The sequence below is a fragment of the Aricia agestis genome, chromosome 9 (genome assembly GCF_905147365.1).
Source record: "Aricia agestis chromosome 9, ilAriAges1.1, whole genome shotgun sequence".
Lineage (NCBI taxonomy): Eukaryota > Metazoa > Arthropoda > Insecta > Lepidoptera > Lycaenidae > Aricia > Aricia agestis.
In genome coordinates this window covers 994,967-1,020,313 of record NC_056414.1, presented here as the reverse complement: position 1 = coordinate 1,020,313, position 25,347 = coordinate 994,967, and the positions used below count along the sequence as shown (strand labels likewise).

General features: G+C 37.9%; 1 protein-coding gene across 1 annotated transcript; it reads right to left on the bottom strand.

Annotated features, from left to right (window-relative positions):
- Positions 1–1,183: 1,183 nt before the first annotated feature.
- Positions 1,184–17,712, bottom strand: LOC121730416 (peroxidase-like protein 3). Its single transcript, XM_042119443.1, has 9 exons — positions 17,591–17,712; positions 14,942–15,094; positions 13,616–13,831; positions 13,030–13,227; positions 12,468–12,604; positions 12,043–12,210; positions 11,438–11,676; positions 1,850–2,016; positions 1,184–1,412 (listed from the first exon to the last, which is right to left on the bottom strand). Exons 1-9 carry the CDS (start codon positions 17,649–17,651, stop codon positions 1,204–1,206), a joined length of 1,548 nt encoding a protein of 515 aa, XP_041975377.1. The 5' UTR covers positions 17,652–17,712; the 3' UTR covers positions 1,184–1,203.
- Positions 17,713–25,347: the final 7,635 nt, after the last annotated feature.

Sequence of the window (25,347 nt, the reverse complement as noted above, 5' to 3'; positions counted from 1 at the left end):
AAGGGTAAAACCGGCCAAGTGCGTGTCGGGCCACGCGCAATATAGGGTTCCGTAGTACCGCTAGTCTTTGATAATTTTTGTATGGTCAATGAATGTACATTTATAATGTGTTTTACACTACTAACAACATCATCTCAGTTACGTTCAAGGGAATTTGAACGAAAAATTCCTTTATACTTCGCCGAATACATTTTTTTTAGTTGATCGACTATTACTCAATAACTTATGAAGTCCACTTAGCTGTGATAGTTTTCCTTTTAAATTCAGCATATTTCCTACTCCCATGAATTTTTTCACATTTCCAGAAGCAACCGTTTAGCTGGTAGAAGGAGTACACTGGACTCTAACGATTTTTTCCACTTTAAAACTTAATATTTTGCTAACGGATCCCTAAATCGGAAAATGATCTGGGAAAACTCATAATATTTTTAAAAGACCTATCCAACGACACCCCACACGATGGGGTGAACGCGAAAAAAATAATCATCCCCGCTTGATGTGTAGGGAAGGTACCATAAAAAAAAAATTAAGATTTCATGTACCATTTTGTCGGTATGTGTATTCATGCCAAATTACAGCTTTGTAGGTCCTATAGTCTCTGAGCAAAACCGCGGACAGACAGACGGACGGACAGACAGACGGACAGACAGACAGACGGACGGACAGACCGAAACTATAAGGGTTCCTTGTTGACTACGGAACCCTAAAAACGACACAAAACGTAATAGGGTCCTATTACTGAGACTTCGATGTCTGTCCGCCTGTCTGTCTCCAGGCTGTATCTCAAGAACCACTATATCTAGACTTCTAAAATTTCTATAAATTGTGCAAGTATTTCTGTTGCCGGTATAAAAAACACTAAAAGTAAAATAAAATTTATATTTATAGGGGGCTCTAATACAGCAATAGTTATTCTTTTGGCCATGTTTTCTCGTAGTTGAGTCGACTCGCACTTGGCCGGATTTTTAAATTGGTATGCCGTCGTCAAATTATTAGAAACATACCAACATAAAATATATTGCTATTTTAATTTACTAGGTGTAGTGTTATTTAAAGTAACTTTAAGAATTCAGTGCGTAATAATTATGTTGACCATACTAGATTTATCAATTTGAGCTACAATTTTAACGTGAATATTAATAGATACAATCAATAACTTATTCCATCCATTCCTCTCACCTCTTTCACTCTTCTCTCACCAAATCAATTTCTAATTTTCTTCATTCTCTTAGACCTCGGGATCTCTAAGTCTGCCCAGGGTTCGAAGGTGGGCTGCGGCAGTAGCTGACACTGCATCAGCGGATTCGTGAGACTCGCCGCCTCCATTATCCGGGGCTGAACCAACTCCAAGTCGACCTCGTTGGCGCAGAACACTCCCGCCAGGGTTGTCTTCCGGATCTCTGCTAGTTGCTCTGAAAATATATATGGCAGGTTTAGCACCATCAATGAAATTCATTCACAGGCAGTTGACGGACCTACGTCATTTGGTCGGACCATGTCAATTCAATGTTAGCTGTGATCTGTCGGATGGGTTTGACGTAACGCGACCAAATTACTTAGGTCCCACCATCTGCCTAGGAATCAACTTCTCTAATAGTACTTTTATATCGCTAAGAGACTTGAACTCGAGTTGGATGGAAATGGGCAATGGCGAATCATGTTTATCGCTTTTAACGGTGGTTCCTAATTAATATTGGTACAGTCAGTTCGTCGAACCGGCCCATTCATGCCAATGTTTAGTTGTCGCAACCAAATAAGCAAAAGCTGAAAATACCAAGCTCCTCTATGTGGTAAAGTAAGAAGGTGTTGTCAAATCGTTTTTCCTCCAAATAGTTTTTAAGTTTCCTACCTTCAGAGAATTGTATAACAGGATCGCTGGTCTCATACCAGAACCTGTCTCCGATCTTCAGGCGCAGGAACTGGTCGGCGATGAGACACGTGAAGGTGGGGCCCAGGAGTCGCCCATGAGGCCGCTCAGCCAGGCCACCGGTGTATAGGTCTATGTCGTCCACGCTCCTAGAAAGATATAATTAATGGTAAATTAAGAAAACCCGAAAAATATACCATCCTCATCACCCCGATGAGTGGCAGTCTTCTACCGTGCGTTTTTCGCGTAACTGTCTGCCGCGCACTGCAAAACTCTGGAAATTGGAATGAACTATCACCAGCAGTATTTCCGGACCAATACCACCTGCAAATCTTTAAGAAGAGAGCGTATTTCTCTTAAAAGGCCGGCGACGCACCTGCAGCTCTTCTAATATTGCGAGTGTCCATGATCGACGGTAGGGGTCGCAATACCGAACAATTTAAGCAAAACCGGTATTTTCGGTATTGGCTCCAGACCAATACCGGTAAACCGGTATTTTCGGCATTTCCGGGATTAAGCTAAAGTTAACAAATTTAGTACAATAAAATTAGTTTGCAGAGGAATAGTAAGTAGGTATCTAACCTAAATCAATTTATCTTTCGAAAAAAACAAAATTTGAACTGATTTTAAAAATTATTTTACCTTTGAAAAGCTACGTTCTTTGTAGTTTGTAGATTATAAACTCGAATTTGGTACCACGTTCACAAAAGTGGTGATATAATGATGGAATCCATGTCAAATCGGGAGAAATTACACAAAATAATAAGTTTATTAGGCAAATACTACCAAAAAGTTAGATTTATATCAAGGTATGCCCTTTTTTACATGGGGAAATGCTTTGCGCATCCCCAGTGGATTGGGGCATCGACTGGGGTATGTATGGGACGCTCCGAGGAACTACCCACTAAAACCCCACGGTGCTTCACTCCCCGCTAAGGCGGCCTATGGGCACGATCAACCCACCCCAACTCTACCAACGGTTGTCCGTATTTCGCAGACTCATCAAAACATGTAGGCATAGGATTCCGTCAGGCCCACTCGACTTGGATATCAAGGAAATAGAGGGCTAATCACACTGAGCGCTGATGAAACCGAATATTCGACATGATGTTCGTGCATCGCAGTATGGTCGGCGGTTTCTGTCACCCGTCATCTAGGGTCGAGTTTGACGAAAAGACCTTACCCAGAAGATCGGATTAGTCTTTTGCGTCGTGTGCTAACGAACTATTTCCTACGTGCAGAAATTCCCTTCAATAGTTCTGGCCAGAGACCAGAATGCACGGGTTCCCGAGGGAAGGCAGTCTAGTCTCTTAGCAATTCTATTGACGTGCTGTTTCTTTGCCCGAGTGATCTCTTTCTTGAGAGACCTATAGCCAAGGTTGTACTCCATTGTATATGTATGTGTAAGGGGGTATTTAAATCCCTTAAATTGTGCTGGTATTTAAATCCCGAGCAGACATTGCATTGGCCCAGGATTGGTAAGCCTCCTGCTTCCGGAGAGAAGCTTTTTTGGAGGATGAACCACACCAGGAATGAAATCTGCCGCTTTTGGATACAAGGTTGCTGAACAGATCTCCCGAGTCTTTAAAAAAAGGTATTTGCGAATTTCAGCATTGCTTAAATTAATGCAGCCGTACACCACTTACTGATTTGATGAGTTTTCATTCCAAGTTGTTTGTTGGTTCAGAAGTCACTAAAAGGATCTTCTGAATCTTTCAATATAAGGGATTTAAAAATGTTGGTGTTCCTTATAACTATAATAATAGCAAGCATAATTTGTGCTATATATTTGAATTTTATGAGTTCATGAGTTGTTTCCTGAGTCTGATGTTACTGAACAATGAACGTTACTCTTGAGCCTTTAACGATAGACACGTGAAAATTTCAGCATTTGGGAACGTAGACGTTTAAGACAACTACGATAAAATATGGTGTTTAGTATAAAGCTGTGGCTGATAAAAGATCCACAATCCACATATTATGTGAATCTTTTTGAAACCCATTAAGTATTAAGTACTTATTTAATAATTATGGTTACCCATAACTAAAAAGAACGTAATTTTAATAAAATGGCGCCTAACTTTTGCTATTTGTATTTGTTTTTTTAATTAATTTTACTAAAACAGAAAATACCGAATATCCCGGTTTTTGTAAAATGAATACCGGTATTGATAAGACCTAAATTTGGCCCGGTATCCCGGTATTTTCGAAATTCGGGATCCCGGTTTGCGACCCCTAATCGACGGTAGTTGCTTTCCATAAATAACCCGGTTTCCCCCTTATATTATTAAAAAAAAAAATTCAAAAATCTAATAAGTGTCAGGAATCAGAATACAATCCGGTAGGGATTGCAATCCGGCGTCATTTTCAATCCGGACCGGATTTGACCGGGTTCCCATCAATCCGGCCGGATCCGGTCGGATCCGGCCGGATTGACGAAATTAAACTAAAAACCGAAAATCATCATATTTTTGCTTTTTAATTCCCTTTCACTTGTAGCTGATTTATGCAGTATTTTCAAAGTGAGACAGTATCACTCTTTAAATACGGTAGTGCCTGGTATAAGATTATACAATATTATGTCAGTATGGTTGCTCAAGCACATACGGTATTATGGCCTAGGCCTAGTCTAGAAGAATGAGCAATTGAGCAGTTCAATACGTCTGGGACTAACCATTTCCGAGTTTCGTCACGATGTTTCCTTCACCGTACGAGCATCCATATTATTATGTACTTGAAATCTGAAAATGTCTCATTGGTTCACGCCTTTACCCATGATCGTATTCGATCGAATAGAATAGAAGAGAATAATATTCTATTCTATTTACCCAGGATCGAACCTGCACCCTCCCCACCACCATACTTAGCTGTAGTTAATGGCAAGTTAATATTAAAACGATATAGATCAATTTGTTATTCATCATTTAAAAGTAACTCATGTGTCACCAGCACCACCTATCAACCGTACCGGGTTATGCAATATGCATTTAAAATAAGTTATTTATGTAACAACTATATCAGTTTGCCATAAATTAAATAAATAAAATAAAAAAGCCTTTATTTCGTAGACGATTAATACACTAAGAATAAAAAAAAACGAAATATGTAGGAATTAAACTAATTATTAATCATCCAGAACCCCTCCGCGGGTGAAGGCCTCCTCCAGAGATGCCCAATTTTCTCTATCTTGGGCTATGTTTGTCCATCGTGCCCCGGCTATAGATTTAATATCGTCTGCCCATCTTTTAAGCGGTCTGCCTCTGTTACGCTTACCGAGCGGGCCATTCCATCGTGTCACTCTTATGGTCCAACGTTCATCCGACAATCTGGCTACATGGCCGGCCCACTTCCATTTTAATTTATGAGCGTAGCACAAAGCATCCGTTGCTTTTGTTTCCTCTCTTATTTTTGTATGTCTAATTTTTTCAATTCTTCTTATCTTTAACATGCTTCTTTCCATGCCTCGTTGGCATGTAATAATTTTTCTCTTTACTTTAGCTGTGTATTTCCATGTCTGGCAACCGTAAGTTAGACACGGTAGCAGGCAGCTCGTCATGGTTTTTGTTTTTATGCTAACTGGTAAGTTACTTTTGAAAATCTCTTTGAGACTCCAGTATTTATTCCAGGTCAGTTGAATACGTCGCTCTACTTCTGAATAGTTGCTGTCTTTTCCGAAACTGATCTGTTTTCCTAAGTAAACATATTTATTTGTGTACTTGAGTGCTTCGTTGTCTATTTTTATTATTTTCTCCAAGCTATTAGTCATGATCATTGTTTTGGATAAATTCATCTCTAAGCCCACCTCTCTACCCACTACATTAAGAGATTCTATCATGCCTTGTAGTTCAGATACTGACTCAGATAGAAGAGCCAAGTCGTCGGCAAAGCGAAGGTGGCTTAGGTATTTTCCGTCTATATAGAGTCCTGTAGTTTTCCAATCCAATTTTCTTATGATCGATTCTAGGATGGATATGAACAATTTGGGAGAGATCGGATCGCCTTGTCTTACGCCGCGCTTTATGGGGAAGTTCTGACCGACTCTGTCCAGTTTTACTCTGCCAATGTTGTTGTCATATAAACTTTTTATAACATTTATGTAGCCTACCTCTACTCCTTGCTCTATCAGCGCTTTCCAGATACTTCTATGTGAAACTGTGTCAAAAGCTTTTTTGTAGTCAATAAAAGCTACATATAGAGTTCTCTGTCTCTCTTGGTATTTTTCAATTATTTGCTCCAGGGTGTGTATGTGGTCGATAGTAGAAAAACTCTTTCTAAAACCTGCCTGTTCCACCGGTTGTTCACTTTCAAGGGTAGCGCTTATTCTTTGGTTGAGTAGAGAAGAGAACAGCTTGTATAAGCAAGGGAGTAGGCTTATAGGTCGATAGTTTGCTATGTCGTATGGGTCTCCTTTTTTATAGATAAGAATTATATTTGATACCGACCATTGTGATGGGATTTGAGAACTCTCCAAAATTCTGTTGAAAAGGTTAGTGAGGGGTAGAGCAAGTACCGATTTGGCCGTTTTTATTGCTATGTTGGTTATATTATCCGAGCCTGGGCATTTGTCCGATTTTAATTTCTCTAACGCTTGAACAGTCTCTGTTATATGAAATGGTGTGATTTCTTTAGAATACGCGCTAGACCAGTCAATGTCGTCCGCATCGTAGATAACGCGTTCTTGGGCGCTGTAGAGTTCTTTGTAGAAGTCTGTTGCAATTTTAATAACATCTCTGCGACTGTTTAGCACTCTACCCCCGCTTTTCAGTCCGTCTATCCAATTTTTACTAGTTTTCAGCTCTTTAAAGGCTTTCCTAGAGCTTCCTGTCTGGGAGAGGTGTTTCTTGATATTTTCCAATCTGTACTTTGTGTAGTCGTATTTAATTCGTTTGCTAACTAGTTTGTATAGTGCTGTAAGCTAATTTTTCATTGATCTTGTCTTATGTTTAGTATTTTGAAGTATGTGCCTTCTTTCCATGAGCGCTAGAGTATTATCTGATAGTATTTTGTGTCTTTTATGTTTATTTTCTTCCGGTGGCCGAGCGGACTGGAGGCTTTGAGTGATAGCATTTTGTATGAGGTCATAACACGTTTGAATAGGGATATTTTCTTGTCGATCTAGTGAGTTTTTTAAGTAGGTTTTAATACACTCTTTGTATTCTGTTATCCCCTGCAAGGTATTTAATGTAGAGTTCTGAGTGTTATTAAAACTAGAGCGGCTCTTTTTTTGTTGAGATAGAATTATTGTTGCTCTAACAGGCCTGTGATCCGATGAATAATTTAGGTTTAGTACTTCAGAGTTTTGAACGATGCTAGGTTTGTTTGTCAGAGTATAATCGATTTCGTTTTTATATTTTCCGTCTGGTGAGCGCCATGTCCACCTCTGTTTTGGTTTTTTTATAAAATATGTATTGATAATTGCCATTTTGTTCTCGAGAGCAAAGTTTACCAGTCTTTGACCTCTTGGATTTCTTTATCCGTAACCATTTGGCTTCATTATTAAATATTCGTCGACTCTAGGTTTACCTATTTTTGCGTTAAAGTCGCCCATGATTATTAAAGTGTTATATGAGATTTCCATAGCTCTGTACAAGTTCTCATAAAATAGTTCAATGTCGCTATCACTTGCTGTTTCAGTTGGAGCATACACCTGGATAAGTGTCATTTTTTTACCATTTACGGCTATGTTTAGTAATGCAACTCTATCTGAGATCCCTGTGAAGCTCTCTATTATATTTTTGTGACATTTTCTTATAAGAAAACCAACTCCATACTGTCCTTGAGTGAGTCCTGTGTGGCATAGTATATAGTTCTCGTACTCTAATATTTTTGTGCCCAAGCGACGTATTTCTGATAAACCTATTATATCATAATTTATATTTTTTAGCGATTCCGCTAGTTCTATAAGACGTGCTTCGGACGAAAGCGATCTAACATTGTATGTAAGTATAAAGAATTTATTTTTTGTGCTACTGTTCTCTGGAGGGTTGTGGTCGTAATCTTCCAGGGTGACCAGCCGTCTTGGAAGATGTTGTTTATTTTCTATACTTAAATTTATAATATTATTTGTTGCAGAGGGGGGCGATAGTTGCTAGAACGTTTTGGCTGACTTGTTGTTGTCTGAAGAGCTGGGAGAGTTGTTCAGATCTTTGTTGACTAAGAAGTTGAGCATGCTTGGCTTTCCAATTCCTTCACACTGGCTTAATTTTTTATGCGTTTGGGTCTGTTGTTTATTTTTATTATTGGCCTGTGTATGTATTGCAGAGTCTGAAGGTGATTCGGGAGATTGGGTAAGTAGTCTCTTGTTGCTGCCAATGGGTTTCCTCGTACCTTGTATAATAAGCTTATCGTACTTGATAAATGCTCGATTACCCTTGTTTTTTTCAGCAACAACCTGCTCTTGCAGCTCTTTTCTTTTTTCTAGTATTTGTTTTGGGTAGTCTTCCGTTATATAGAATGGGGTTCCTTTGAGGGCTTCTCTTTTTTGTTTCAGTATTTTTATTTTTGTACCGAGTGTGGAGAATGAAGTCATAATTGGGCGAGGCTTTTCCCCTTTTTTTCCAATCCTACTAACTTCACGAATGTCTCGTTGGTCCAATTCTAGAGAAAAATATTTCATTACAAAATTAATAATGGTATTTTCGAGCATTTGGTATGATTTTTCGGTTTCTTCGCCTGTTTTTCTAAAAAATAAATTCGTTTTTCCTGATTTTCCACTTTTTCTTTGAGGTCCTCGTATTTTTCATTTAAAACATGAAGTTTTCTTCCAGAATAATGTTTACATTTTGTGTTACTGTTTCTGTTACATTTTTAGCGCTTTCTATAATTGTATTTTTCTGCGTGTCTAATTCGTTCTGAATTATGTTAAGTGCTTTCATGACTTCTTCCATCTTAATTTTGGTATTGTAGTGCCCTCTCGCGTAATTTTTTACGAACTTGATCGGTACACCAATTGATCACTAGTTTGCTAGTTGTTATTTTAGTTTCGACAATTTCTACTAGATGGCGCTGCTGTTGCAGTCAATTTTGCAATTTCATCGTTATATTTTTGGTGACTTTCTTTATTTGTTGCAGTTGTTTGTAAGTAGTTGCACTATATCACTGACACTTTTATATTAAATTCTTCCACAGTTCACTTTTTGAAGAAAATTGCTATTAGTTCAGTTTTAACCGTTGTTTACTTGAATAGTTTTTACACTTGTTATTAGAGTTAATCGCTTTATTTAGGCAAAGTCCACAATATATGTTGGTTAGCACTTCACTATAATCCCAATATAACGTTTTTCACAATTAAATAAACACTTTTAATATTTTTTAAACCGAAGAAAACTGAGAGACGTAAATCAGCTGTTGCACACTAGCGCCCTCTTGCCATAAATTAAAAGTTATTATATTATTATTTTTGGCAATATTCTGCGAAATAAGCCTCAACCTGTAAGTAAATGAGTGAGTGTACCGCATAGGCATGCGTTACAGCAACATCAGCACCAGTGGTGGTATTTGCACGTTCTTGCATGCGAGTGTACGCATAGGCAATGTGGGTAAGGAGGGACGTGCTGTACGCATGCCTATGTGTACATTCACTCATTTATTTACAGGTTTAAGTTTATTTCGCGGAATATTGCTAAAAATAATAATATACAAAATTTTAAGCTACGGATTTCCTCAAAGTAACGCTTGATTCAATTAACTTTTGCCGCTAATTGCTAACACCGGATCCGGTCTCCGGATCCGGTACATTACTGGAAGTACTTGTACTATTATCTATTCTGTGCTGGAAGTCGTGACATGGCATATCGAACTTATAACACCCCTCTTTTGTTTCTAAGGGCTAACATGAGTTGTAGAGGCATGGATATCTCTCATTGGGCTTGCCAAAAAACGAAGAATCGCAATAAACAATATAATATTTATTATACACCCTGAAAAGACGCTATATTTCCGGGATAGGAGTCCGTTTGTACCATAACCATTATAATAGTTTTATGGAATACTAGATGTCCCGCGCGGCTTCGCCCGCGTAAATTAGGAATTTTACAGAAACCGTACATTTTCACATAAAAAATATTTCCCCCGTTTTTCCCACATTTTCCTGAGTTTCTTCGGTCGTATTAGTCTTAGCGTGATAATATAATATAGTCTATAGTCTTACTCGATAAATGATCTATCTAACACTGAGATAAGTTTTTAAATCGGACCTGTAGTTCCTGAGATTGACGCGTTCAAGCAAACATACTCTTCAGGTTTATAATATTAGGTAGGTATAGATTTTTTTTTATTATAGCTTGACAAACTCGAGTCTCGATCTAAAAGACTATGAAATGGTATAATATGGTAGTGATGATGATGATGATAATGAATGTAATTTGCATAGTAGCATATGCTTTCTGTTGTTAAAACCACGCCGAAACTCCCAAACTTGTATCTATAAAGAATCAGGAGTTCTCTCAGCACCTTCCGAACCACGGTATACCAGGTATATCTCGGTGCAAAATCTTACTTGTTGGTAGCATATGCTTAGAATACTTCTCACGAAACCGAAGTCACCACATGTTTCTCTATAAGTTTTGAGGAGTTCCCTTGATTACTTATGGATCCTTCATCAGATCACCACTTTTGTGACTATAATACCAAATTGGGATGATACCAAAAGAAACATTTTGAAAATCGGTTAACAAACGGCGGAGTAATCGTTGAATATAAGAAAACGAACATAACACCTCCCTCATTTTGAAAGTCGGTTAAAATTGTAGCCTATGTGTTATTCTGATGTTTAAGCTATATTATTGTAAAGTTTCATTAAAATCCGTTCAGTAGTTTTTGCGTGAAAGAGTAACAAACATCCATACATCCACACATCCACACATCCATACATCCATACATCCAAACAAACTTTCGCCTTTATAATATTATAGTAGGAAGGAAGTAGGATATACTTTTGACAATCTTTAATCTTGAATATGGATTATTGCTCATAAAACAAACATGGCGTTATATTTCACAAAAAGTTGATTCTTTACATAATTATTATTATCCTTTTGTAATGAAGAAGCTATAACTTAGATACTATTGTTACGGTACATGGTTTACGGACACGTAGTGCCATCTAGCGACAAACCAGCGAAACTGATCAGGCGACACACTACACATAAATCCCCTACTCGAAACTAGATGGCGCTAGGTGGTACATGCTCGAGCCTCCTAGAAAGTTCCAGTTGTTTACTTGTTTACGTGAATCGGGAACTTTCTGGAATTCGTCTCGCCATATAAAAAGCCGCAGGTAGACGGCCCGGCAATTCAGTTCGATCTGAGCGATCTTCGAGGCGATTTCGGAGTGACAAATAGTGAGTGAACCAGTGAAACCTGCGACTTGGCTAAGACCTAGGACAGTGATAGTGCTTAGTGATTGGACCTAGTGATTAGTGTTTGGACTTAGTGCTAAGTGTTGTGACCTAGTGTGTGCTTGGGTGACCTAGACTTAGTGAATAAAGTCTTCAAGAGAGTCACCAGGTCTTTCTCTCCAAATCCTCGAACCCTAGCACGTAACACTATTATGGAACATGAATAACTTACTCATAGATTTGTTCGATTCTGCTCAAACTAGATTCATCGAAGATGTTCCTCAAATCGTCGAAGGTTTGCGGTCGGGAGAGGCCACAGACTTCTCTGAAGTTGGGGTATGTGGGCAGGCCGTTGTCCCTCCCCCGCTGGATGTTCAGAGACACCAGGTCCAGCCCACACGGCTGCTTCTTCACGGTGGTGTTGCTGATGATATCCAGGAATGGGGAGCGCTCGAATAGGTGCTCAGTCAGCTGGAATATTTAATGTCTATTTACAATCTGAGACTTGATGCTTGATAAGGATATGACTGCGATGTTTCATTTATGTAACTCAAAGCTGGGATAAAGCTTTCCTTTTCATTTTAATACCTTGTATACACGCCCACCGCCCACGCCCACGTTAACTTATTATTTAAAAAAAATCAAACTTTGAGACTGGTAGGTATGCCTTTGGTTACATTTTTTAGATTCAAATGTAAATATTTGTCTATATTTGTATTAGGTTGCATCTGAATTTTAAGCGTAAAGAAGTCTTATATCCTTAAAGTTTCCTATACGCGTGATCCGATCAGCATTGTGAGAGGTACAGTCTCTAAAATATATTCTTTAGCAAGGTACCTCAGAAGTAACGTGTGGGTCGGGGGTATGCACGAGGGTGTGCATGCCGGAGTTAATGGCGTACTTGCTGCCGCGCTTGCTGTACAGCGCGAACGGGTTGAACAGGATCTCGTGCAGGTGGATGTAGCTGATCGTTCCCGTGCTGGAGTCCACTGCGTGGATAAGACCCTGGAGGGAGAGGTGAACTTTTATTATAATGCGCCAGAAGAAGGGTGTACTTAGATTGCGTAAATCATAAATGAAAACACTTTCTTAAACACAAGGTTCTTAGAGTCGAAACGATTTGGTGCATTTCAGTTTGGTAGCGCTGACATGATCAATTAGCATCTTGGGCTAACTGACCGGTATGAAATAAATGATGTCTCTATCAAAGTCTTCACGATCAATTTGGTTTTTGACATAATATACATCAGAAACTTACTTACCGGTAGCAGTGTGTGTGCAAATCTGAAGGCAGCTGAAGCGAAGTGGTTCGCTATAGACGGATCTACGGTGGGATCGTACGCGTCTGAATATCCCTTTTCGTGAACATTTAGGCCCAGGGCGTACATCACATCGTGACCTGACAGGTAAATTAGAAATATTTGAAAATGGGCCTCCCATATTTATCCCTTCCCATATTCTAGATTAGGCTAGGCTACTTTAGAAATGGTGGGAGCATACGACAAAGAGAAAATCTGAGATGATCGGCAGGACTATTTTGAATCTTGATTCTTGCGACACCAATGAAATAAGCGAAAATTATACAATATGTGTTGGTAGCACCTCCACCTTAAGTATCACAGACAGAATAGATTTTCAATTGTTATGCTGGCTGCCGCTTGGGGATTGATGGGTTGAACGCATACCTATTGCATTGCTGTAGCAAGATACATAGTGACCTTGGGGATGGTTTCCTTCAATTAAAGCAATTTTTTTTCTTTTTTATGTGCTTTTATGTTTTTTTTTGTATACAGTGAAAATTAAAAAAATATTATTATTCGTTACCTAAAATTGATGGCAGGAACTCCGTATACGTAATGTGCTGCATCTGCGCTGCGATTATCCTGCGTGTCTCCTGAAACACGGTCTCGTCAGACCACCCCGGGTTGAGGGCGCTCAGCTCCTGCGCCAGGCGGTTGTGCTGCCGCGCCCAGATCAGGTGCATCGTGGTCAGGTGCAGGTTCTCGTTGGCGCGCTCATCACCTGAGAAGAAAGGAAGTTTTAAGCATTTTAACCCCCTGAAAAGGGAATACTTAGCAAGCTGGAATGAAACAGTCGTTTTTTCCTTCTGTGTATTCGTAACAAACTGTGTTTTTCCTTTCAGGATGATAGCAAACTATAGGTCTACCAGAATCTGATGGCCGGGGCTGAATACCGGGGTAATTGGAATAAAACATTTTCATTCTTTTTTTATAGCGGCTTATTCTGTGTATGAAACATACAAAATATACAAAAATTTATCCAGTGATCAAGGATATTTTTTGAAAATCTGCTATCAAATATTATATGCTACAGGAATATTATACCTGATAGGTTCATTTCTTAATTTTATTGTTTTTCAGTTTCGACCATTTTTCTTAATTATAAGTACCTGATTCAAAACAGTATCTGCCCTGTGCGATCATTTCCACGGAGTTGCAGCCGTCATTGGGATCCTTTGAAGGAGGTAGGAGTTCCCTCGCACCAGCTTTCAGCATCCTCAGCTGCCCGTCTACATGCCGCAGTCGGCTGGTCTTGGTCTCCGTGTAGCCGTATATGGAGGATGCATCAAGAAATGCTGTCGCCTGGTTCAGTTGCTCTCTGGGTCCTGAAAGATTATGTGATGGAATTGGCTAAGTGTCAGGCTCCGTGCTAATTAAAGAGGATGTGGAAAGTCTAGCTGATGGAAATATCAAATTGTCTTTTACAAGTTACTTTGAGATTCATCCAGCATTGCAATTTCGTTACCCCAGTCGCTGTGATACCAAAATGTTTCAATACAGCGAACATTCAGAAATTAAAATTCTACATATAGGTATTCGGGGTAAACACACGCATTTTTTTTCCAAAGCTTATAAAATTGATATAGGTGTAATACTGCATACGCCTTCTATTCTATGATTAAGCACACGTATTTCACCGTATGTAAATGTAGAGTTTGGGACCATTTTGGTTCCCGTTAATCCATAATTAGTATTTCTATTTTTTTCTACTTCTGCGTACTTTTACCTCAATTTGTGGGTAAATGTACGCACTCCTTTTTTTTCCAACACTCAAATGCCTGGTACTCAATAAAGTTAAGTTATAAAACAGCATTGTAGCAAATTGCCTAGTAAATAATCATCAAAAACAAACGAAAACATTTATTTTCTATAATTGCCTTCATAATAATGTGACACACTTTTCCCTAGCACAAAAAAACTTCGAAAAACTTACCGATTTATGTTTTTTTATATTTTTTTCCGAACCACAACACGTCACGCACTGCGCAATAAATGACAGCTCAATAATATGTCGGCTCAAGCGCCGTTGTTTTTGTCAAGAACTACCCCCCACTAGCTCTCCCCTAACCGAGATATTGGTACTGCGTAAAGTACGCAGTACGCTACCCAGTGCGGCGTTTTACCCCGAATGCCTATAATATTGTGTTATTTGTAACACTGCACTATTCTGGTCCACGTGGTATCGTATTCCACCACTTGACACGTGTAACAATTCACAACAAAGATACAACTCACAAGCAGACAATTAATGAGAGAGACCAAGGAATTATAACTGTCACAATCACGGGAATTAAGCTTTAGATTAGTTTTTATTTCATCACCACCTCGATGGTCACTGGGAAAAATCTCTCTGGCACAACAGAATACTTATCGAAATGTCATCACAACGGTCACGGGACTAGTCTCAGTGGCACGGCCCACGGCAGAATGCTTACCGAAACGGCACCCAGTAGCCGGGGCAGCCCGCACGAACTCCATGCAGGTGAGGTTGTGTGAGCTGTAGAAGGGGTCCTCCACATCCAACTCCACGGGGAAGCACTCCGGGTGCTGGCGGTCGCCGCAGCACTTTATCGCGCTGTTGTTCGCGCCTGGTGGTTGGGAAGAATTTCTTAGGTACTCCATAAAAGATTTGCATTTTAAGCCCGGCCGCACATTATACGAATTTCTGATCAGAAAAATTCGGACGCCCACCACGTATTTTGACACGTCAGAAATCTGATAGTATGCGGGGTCTACAGCAAAATGTATGAACAGAGTGCGTTCCGGCGGGCGTCCGAACGGATAATGTGCGGCCGGGCTAAAGGTTGAAGTAAATAAAAGTATACTTACAGTAATGAATGATGGTCAATAAAATCACGCTTTTTTTAATTCCAATGATTTTAATAAAGTTTCGAATTAATTAGACTACTAGAGATAGGTAAAAGTCGTGCTCAAAGATACATAATATACAATATATGTACATGCAACCCAAGATAATAAAAGAGTGTTAATAAATTATGGTCGTTGTATAAAAATCTAAAATCTTCGTAATTTCAGAGGTGATTGGGTTTCAGAAATTAGATTGATGAGGTTTCAGAAATAAGCTAAAGTAATTTATGTTTTAGCTTTTTTAACAAAATTGAAAAAAAAAAAACCTGCGTGTATGTACGCCGGACCCAGCAAATATTTATATGGAATAGAGTGGAGGTAAATTTTAGTAAATTGAAATATTTATTTTAAAAAATAAAATTGCTACATTATATTTATTAGGTATATTGATAGATTTATAATGATGCAATAAAATTAGGACAGAATGTGAACATTCTATAAAAATCCCTATATTTAGTATAAAAGCAAACATATTTTACTCATTCTCGATATTATGCCATTTCAATGCGGATTTTTTAAAAGGATTGCAATTTTTTCTGCATATATATGGCAGTCCTGTTGTAAAATAAAATAAATTATGTTACCAAATATAATAATTAGTAGCTATATTATGACGTATTAAAACTTTATTAATAACAAGCCTCCGAGCAAGCTACCCAACCTGCCCAGAGTGCTTGCTCGGCGGACGGCCGAAGAAATACTGACAAGCGGAAAGGACAATGTTTCAAAAATACTAATTTATAATAATATAATGCGTTTCTTATAAAAATAGGAATGTATTTTTTTAAATGTTGATAAAATGGTAATATTATCTGTTGAACAAACAAGAAGTCCAAAAATTATAAATTGACTAATTTAGTCATGTCTTCGAGTAAATTAAGAGGTCGTAAAAATGTTACCTATATCACTATTAATATAATTTGTTATCCTTATCATTTTAATATCATGTAAAGATGATAAAATAGATACAGACCAAAAACTACAGGATAAGCAGACTATAACCATTAACCACGCTACTTATCTAGCGCTACTTGTTGACATTTAGCATGTATTATTAGTGAGAACTTAAGTAATGTTGTGTAATTTTTAGGGTTTCGTACCCAAAGGGTAAAAAAGGGACCTTATTCGTCTTCGAAAACATTAAATTAATGATCATGTGGCTATTTTTTTTAGAACTCTACTCTAAGTTCTAACTTTAAATAATAATTTATGAAGATTTATTCCAGCCTTAGAAAATCTTAAGAAAATCAACGTAACTACACGCTCTGCTCTCTTATGCAAGTAGCTGTATGGTCATTATTAAAAAACCGGTCAAGTGCGAGTTGGACTCGCCCATGAAGGGTTCCGCAGCAGCAATAAGGTTTATTTTTATGAAATTAAAAGGTTTTTGATTTATTTTTATATCTCAGTTGATATAATGAAAGTTAATTTAAGGTTTACCATTTAAGACGTATAAAAAAAACTACTTGTTAGATCTCGTTTAAACCAATTTACGTTGGTGGTTTTTATAGTAATGTACATCATATATTTTTTTTAGACTTATCATGCTAGGGGCATGATTTAGAAGTTAGAGGGGGGGCGACACACATTTTACCATTTTGGAAGAGTCTCTTTCGCAAACTATTCAGGTTAGAAAAAAATTATATTAGAAACTTCAATATGAATTTTGAAGACCTATCCATAGATATCCCACACGCATAGGTTAGATGAAAAAAATTTTTTTTTGTTTCAGTTGTACCTATGGGGACCCCTAAAATTTTTAATATTTTTTCCATTTTTATATCAAAATCTTAATGCGGTTTACAGACTGCATCTTTTTACCAAGTGTCAATAGTATAGCTCTTACAGTTTTGGAGAAAAGTGGCTGTGACATACGGACGGACAGACAGACAGACAGACAGATAGACAGACAGACAGACAGACATGACGAATCTATAAGGGTTCCGTTTTTTGCCATTTGGCTACGGAACCCTAAAAATGCGTTGCGAAGAATGTGATTCTATAAAATCGCTGCACTTAGCGAGGTTGGGAAAATCTGACAATTCATTCACATTAGGGCTCCCTCAAAAAACTGCGATTTCGCATCGCATCGCAAAATTCTGCAAAAAAACTCACCCACTCAAAATTCCATTGCGATGCAAATCCGCAGTGTGTGGGAGCAATAAAGCCAAACGCGCCCTTTCCGCGTACTACCTTTACTCATGGTGGTAGGTTACCTTTGCTCAGTGCCATAGAGGTGATGTCGTGGTCCACCATCTGTCCCCAGACGGCCAGCATGACGGTGAAGACGGAGTCGTGGGGGTAACTGGGCCGGTGGACGGTCAGGCTGACTTCGCGAGCGCTCGGCAGCTTGGACCTGTTCATCCGGTGACGGGGGGCGCTGATGCCTGGATGAGGGGTTTGGTAGGTGGTTTGGTAGGAGTACCATCGAGGAAATTGATTCCTTAGCAGTTGACAGACCAACGCCATTTGGACGGATCATGTCAATTCAGTGATCTGTCGGCTGGGTTTGATGTAACGCGACCAAACTATGTAGGTACTCCATCTGCCTAGGAATCAACTTCTCTGATAATAAATAATATATATTTTTGCATTGAAAGCGCTAATAAGCTGTCAATGTACTCAGGAGTTGAAATCGAATTCGACGACGTTGAAACTAAGAATTTGTTGCAATAATTATTTAGATGTGTAGTGTAAGTACCGTTTCAAATGGGTAGCAAGAGCGATTTTAAACTCCGTAACCGGAAAGGTTTTTTGCCTTTTGGTGTTTTTGAAACAAATAGCTGCTTACGGCTTAGCTATTACTTCTATTGTTCGTAGGCTAGTACATTATGGAATACAGCTGTGTTCATTAATTTGACACAGGTGCATTCCAGTAGCGACCACGCCTGGCACTTTTCACATTTTTCTTTTGAACAATTACTGTCGGAGAATCTATTTTATTTCTTGAATGCTTATTCGAAGATCTTACCATCATGGTAATGCGCAGGCAGCACTCTCCTATAAGGCGTGTTGGAGACTCCCCACGAGTGCGGATGCTGTAAGTTGTTGCAGGACCCATCCTGACTCCTGTATCTGGTGATGGGACACGGGGCGGCCTGCAGCATGCAGTACCGAGGTCCATCCAGCAGGCCGACCGTGGATGGACCCTGGCCGATGTTGTCTATACTTATGTTGGTGCTGAAAAAAAACTTGGAACTTGAACCCGAATGTGATAAAGTTTTTTGCTCTTTTCTTAAATACAAGGAAAGGTTTCGGTACAAGTCTCTCCTGAAATTCCCAAGATTGACCATGCTGCAGAGCTGGCTAGCTTACAGACAGTAGTTTGCCGCCATGATATTGCAGAACAGTCTCATTTAAATGGAATCAGAAAAGTTATTCATTTCATTATTCAAAATCTTTGCATGTGCGTCATTCGCCTTTCAAAAGTGCCAAAAATAGAACCTACCTATTAATCAATGGTATCAGATTACTAATGCATTAAGTATATTTGCTTTGCAAATATACTTAATACATTAGTAATCTGATACAATTGATTAATTTTTTTTTTATTTTTTTTTTTCATGAATCCTATTAAAATGCATTATAATATTTTTAAACCGACTTCTAAAAAAGGAGGTTATCAATTTGACCCGTATGTATATAATATTTCCAGAACTGTCCAGGTTTCGTTATTATTTCCAGAACTGTCCAGTTTTCGTCTATATCAGCGTCTTTTTTTTTTTATGAAATAAGGGGGCAAACGAGCAAACGGGTCACCTGATGGAAAGCAACTTCCGTCGCCCATAGACACTCGCAGCATCAGAAGAGCTGCAGGTGCGTTGCCGGCCTTTTAGAGGGAATAGGGTAATAGGGGAAGGTGGGGATGGGAAGGGAAGGGAATAGGGGAGGGAAGGAAAGGGAATAGGGTAGGGGATTGGGCCTCCGGTAAACTCACTCACTCGGCGAAATACAGCGCTTGGCTGTTTCACGCCGGTTTTCTGTGAGAACGTGGTATTTCTCCGGTCGAGCCGGCCCATTCGTGCCGAAGCATGGCTCTCCCACGTATAATCGTGACGTCTGAACAAATGTGACAAATTTAAAGTGTAATGTATGTTTATTTTTATGTTTGTGTTCGCTTATCTCCGGAACTACAAGTCCGATTTAAGTAATTCTTTTTTGTCGTACTAGGTATTATTCAACTTAGGGAATACTGCAAGTTTCATCAAAATCGGTTCAGTAGTTTTTGAGATAGGGAATTTTAATTTTCAGTTACGTATAAGTTTGAAGTCGGTTTTATCTTTTTAAAATACTAATATTTTCATTCTACTGATTACAAATATGCGACAAAGATCGCTATTACTTTAAAGACACTTTACAGACCTTGCTATTGGTTATTATTGCTTACGTCATGTTTCGGATCCCAACAGTTGCAGTGTCTAATTTGATACATTATGTAGACTGCAACTCCTTTAATTGCAATAATCCTACTATCCTACTTCCTACTAATCCTACTAATATTATAAAGGCGAAAGTTTGTTTGGATGTATGGATGTATAGATGTATGGATGTATGGATGTTTGTTACTCTTTCACGCAAAAACTACTAAACGGATTTTAATGAAACTTTACAATATCATAGCTTATACATCAGAATAACACATAGGCTACAATTTTAACCGACTTTCAAAATGGGGGAGGTGTTATGTTCGTTTTCTTACGTTCAACGATTACTCCACCGTTTGTTAACCGATTTCCAAAATTTTTCTTCGATAATTTAAAAAAATCTATAAGTACCTACCTAATATTATAAACCTGAAGAGTATGTTTGCTTGAACGCGTTAATCTCAGGTCACCGATTTAAAAACTTATTTCAGTGTTAAATAAATGAGCTATTCATTTATCAAGTAAGACTATAGGCTATAATATATTATCACGCTAAGACTAATACGACTGAAGAAACTCAGGAAAATGTGGAAAAAACGGGAGAAATATTATAAATTACGAACTACTGGAGCAATTTTTATAGCAATATTTGGCACAGATATAGAGTAGACCAAGAGAAGGGAGTAGGGACATAAGCTGTTTTTTATGGGAAAATGTACGGTTTCCGTAAAATTCCTAATTTACGCGGGCGAAGCCGCGCGGGACATCTAGTTAATACATAATATAATGGTGATGTTAAAGTAGTCAGTCTGTTTTAAGTTTCTTATTGGATGTAACCTATATAATATTATAATTATAGCAGAGTCATCCTTTATACCATATGTAGTTTTACTATTAAGGCCCAGTAGTCCCTAAAATAAGCAGGTCGATGTCTGTCAGTACGAATATCGACGTTAAGGACATTAAAATAACAATCATATCAGTGCGCCTTGTACAGTGGCTGTTACGCGCTCGCCGCGTGCCTTGATAATAGAAAATAGGAGTAAAAACCTTTTGTTTTTAGTATTACACAAATCAAATATATCAAATCGTTTACGGTTAGGTTACGACACATATAATACTACATTTTTTATTTTTTCTAGAAAGTGTGTAATTTAGCCATAAAATGATTTAATTATGAAAAACAGCGTTATAACAGTCATCTTTGAGATTTTTTTCTATCGAGCAGAATTTTTCAAATTGTGTACTGATATACCTTTGCGTATAGGAAATTTTCTCAATTGTAAAACGGTACTTATTTTATACTTAAATAATGACATTTCCTTTACTAAAAATGTGTTTTAAAAAACCCATTTTACGTAGTTGCAACAACCACAGTGCCTTAAATACAAATTCTTACCCTGCAACGAGACTCCTTGTAGCTTCTTCTATGGCGTAAGCCGCTTCAGCTAGCGGCTTTACTTCTGGCGCGGTAGACACTGACTTCTGGGCTCTCGAAGCTGGAGTATTCTCCTCTAGGGGCTCTAGTTGTTCTTCCAACTTCTTTCGTTTTCTCAGCGCCTCTTTACCCTTCTTAACAGCGTCCATGAGCTCTTCTTTGGTTGGAAAACCGACGGCCCAATCCACGTTGGATTTGTCTGTAACCGTTCAATCATTATCACCATTCGTTTTCCAGTTTTTGTTGGATGAGGATTTCTTACGTTATAATTAATTAAAAAATTTATACTCGCATTTTTAATGAAGTGTTCATTATAAATGTATTAATCACTAGTTCATAAATTCTGATGAAACTTTTTGCAATGTAAATAAAGGAGCAATTCTTATATATATACAGGGTGTAACAAAAATAAGTGATAATACTTTAGGGTGTGTACGTGTTCCTTGTAGAGAGTTCACTGTGAAAGTGGCAGCGCTGAAAGACCAAAAAATTTTTTCACTTTTGTATGGGGAAACTCGTGACGCTCGGGCCCTTGCCCATACAAAAGTGAAATTTTTTTTTTTCGTCTTTCAGAGCTGCTACTTTCACAGTGAACTCTCTACAAGGAACACGTACACACCCTAAAGTATTATCACTTATTTTTGTTACACCCTGTATACAAGAATATAAAGAAGAAGAAGCTAATAACTGGTGATAAAAAGTGGATCACGATGTCAGTACGACAAGAACGTGCGAAAAAGATCGTGGTCAAAGGCCGGTCAGGCTTCACATACTGTGGCGAAACCCGGGTTAACTCGCAACAAGGTGATGATGTGTGTGTTGTGGGATTTGTAGGTCATTATGAGCTGTTACCGCCAGGCATTGATTCTGAACTGTACTGCGAACAACTGATGAGATTAAAGCAAGAAGTTGAGAGAAAGCTGCCGGAGAATAAATTTCATAAAAACCTTTTGAATCTTCTTCTTATATTATTTATAATTCTCGTATCACAATGTTAGGCCGCGTACTCCTCCGAAACGGCTTTACTGATTTTAACCACATTTTATATGCATATACAGTGGGTCTGACTTCTGAGAATCGGCTACTGGGTACTTTTTTTTATATTAATAAGTGCATTTGTTGAATAAATAATAGTAAATTATTACAACTCGAGACTGACGGCGACCATTGTTTGTGCGACGGGATAGCGATGGACGTTGCCATGGTGACTGGATACTTATTTAGTCACTTCAATAAAATAATACGGGCAAATACTTTATATGGCAAAGAAACGTTTGCCGGGACAGCTAGTTTTTATATATAATGCGAAGAAACTTTTTCCCCAATCCAATAGTATCATCATAGCTTTCAAACAGTCTTCACTAGTAATATTATCTAGCTACAGTCTAAACCAAGATATATGGGTCTCAAAACTTTGTTTTATGAATCAATTGATGACTAGCATCATGTGTTGGATCATAATAATGTACAGATCTTAAAAAAAGGAGAAGTATGTACCTACCCAGATATTGATTTATAGACAGGAGGTGACAGAGGTTTATATAATCAGCTGGGCTTGAGATAACCCACCAAATAAATTTGCCTATGAATCAATATCTCTGATAGTACATTTCTTATTAAAATATTTCGTATATACAGTGGCATTTATATCTAACAAACCCCTGTTCTTCCTAGGTCTAGTAATACAGGTGTATCCCTCACTTACCAGGCAGGGGTAGCGTGCGATTTAGGAATGATAGCATATCGAAGCGGAGTTGCAGCAGGTTCGGTGGTAGCCGCGACTGTGTTGCCTGTTGGTACTTCAGCAACTCCTCTATGTTGTGCACGATGGCCAGGGTAAACATTGTGATAAGAAGCATCCTAAAATAATCCTTACATTATTAAAAATAAATTACATATTTCAAGGCGTCGAGCCTCTGTAGACATAATAAGAGTAAAATGTGTTGACTCTAAACTCGCATGTAAAGATAAATGTTAACCACCGCTCATTTGGCTCCTTGTATCTTTTACATGCCTACCCGGCCTAGACGACGTTCGTGAAAGAGACAAGCAACGATGGGTCAATGGACAAATTTCTCTATGTCGTGTGTTGGGTACTGTGTAATTTCATCTGATTTGTAAGGAACCTAATCTCGAGCTCAGGTTGTTTAAACTTACGTGACCATAATACATGCTGTGCACTGAAACGTCCGGACTCTTCTAACGTAGCTCCTTCTGGCGATGCTCTCGATGTTGTATGCAGGCATCAGCGGCATGTCCTCCTTGCTCGTCGATGCCCCAGCGTGGAACTCGTCATCGCTTTTGACAAAAAAAGTTATGAAATACCTATAACCTGACTGCGTTACTCTATCACACTCTAGGCATCATTACGAAGCTATTGACTCCTCATTCAACTTAATCGGATTAGTAGTTTAGGCTCTGTTATAAAACAAACATACAATACTTACATCTAAGGTATGTGACATTACCGTAGCCGGGTAAAGACAATGATACTTCAGACTTGTTATAAGCTTTCGACACAAAATGCATGGCGTACCACTAGGTGTGATTTTATCACCGATTGGTTTCAAAATATTTTTAACTGAATATATTTATTTTATCAGGCCATAAAGAGTAAATAACTTCAAAAGTAGGTGTGAAGAAAAAACATTACAATAGTTATTCAACTAATTTTAATATTATTAAGTATCTGAAAACGATATAGCTATCCGAAAGATAGCCATATCGTTTTCAGATACATAAGAGAAGCAAATAATGAATATGATACGTGAATTTCGGCACTTTGAAAATTAATTAATTTAGATTAGATAATATTACTTACATCAAATCACAGTCAATTCTTAATTATCATATCTCATGCTAATTATTATATTGGTCCGTTTAACTTCCAAATAGGCGTTAGGTGTCGGGCATTACGGTTAAAACTATAATTTTTTATAGTATGAGATTTTATAATTTGGTTTTATTGGGATTTTTTTGTATAATAGTTTATTGGATAACTAATTGTACATAAATTTATTTATAACCAATTTAATTCTACGCAAATTGGCGGCAAAAGAGGCTAGTTAGTTTGACATTTGTCATTTTGACAGTTATAGCCTTCCATAATATTTAACACGATAAACAAAGGCTAGTTAAAAAAGAAGGCAACTTTTTCCTTTAAGAATTTTTGCTGTCAAGGGTAGGGTGTGCAGTGCCCAGAGGTTTTAGGCCGGCCGCAGATTGTCCGAAATTTCTGATCAGAAACAGATGAACTGCCATCCGATCGAGTACTCTGGTGTTTAGTCCCAACTCCCAACCCAACCAAGGTTTTTGGAATGACCAGATATGAATTTTTATAATTTTTTCATCTGGCGATTGGTCCCAAGTAATTATGTTTATGACTTTTGGGCTTATGTCCGTAGGGCTAGCAAAAAAGTTGTAGATTTGAATAAAAAAACAGAATAATTACTTTGTATGAAAACATTTATTACACACTGAATGAATATATGATATTCAAAGAAACATAATTCAATGGACATGTATAATAAATTAAAATCTCTTATGACATGAATAATAACAAATGCACTTACTTATTTTCTAAATAATCCAATTATATTATTATCGTACAGTTATTTCAGTTTAAAATTTGTTTATAATTATTATTTATAAAGCTTATATATTTCTTTAATTGTCAAATTATAGGTATACAGGGTGTAACAAAAACTAGTGATAATACTTTAGGGTGTGTACATGTTCCTTGTAGAGAGTTCACTGTGAAAGTAGCAGCTCTGAAAGACGAATATTTTTTTTCACTTTTGTATGGGCAAGAGCCCGAGCGTCACGAGGTTCCCCATACAAAAGTGAAAAAAAATTTTGATCTTTCAGCGCTGCTACTTTCACAGTGAACTCTCTACAAGGAACACGTACACACCCTAAAGTATTATCACTTGTTTTTGTTACACCCTGTATAAAATTCTTTGTAAAATAACGACTAATTAATTAATTAATTTTATATAAGTAAGTTTAATTCATTGTTTTGGCAGAATGTTAGAACTATAAGTAGTTTATAAGACTTTTATATCAACAACATTCTGGCAATAAAGACATTTGAATTTGAAAATGAAAAATATTTTGTATCACGTACTATGGCAATTTATGCCGATAGGCGCGAGCAGCTGTAACCCGGCCG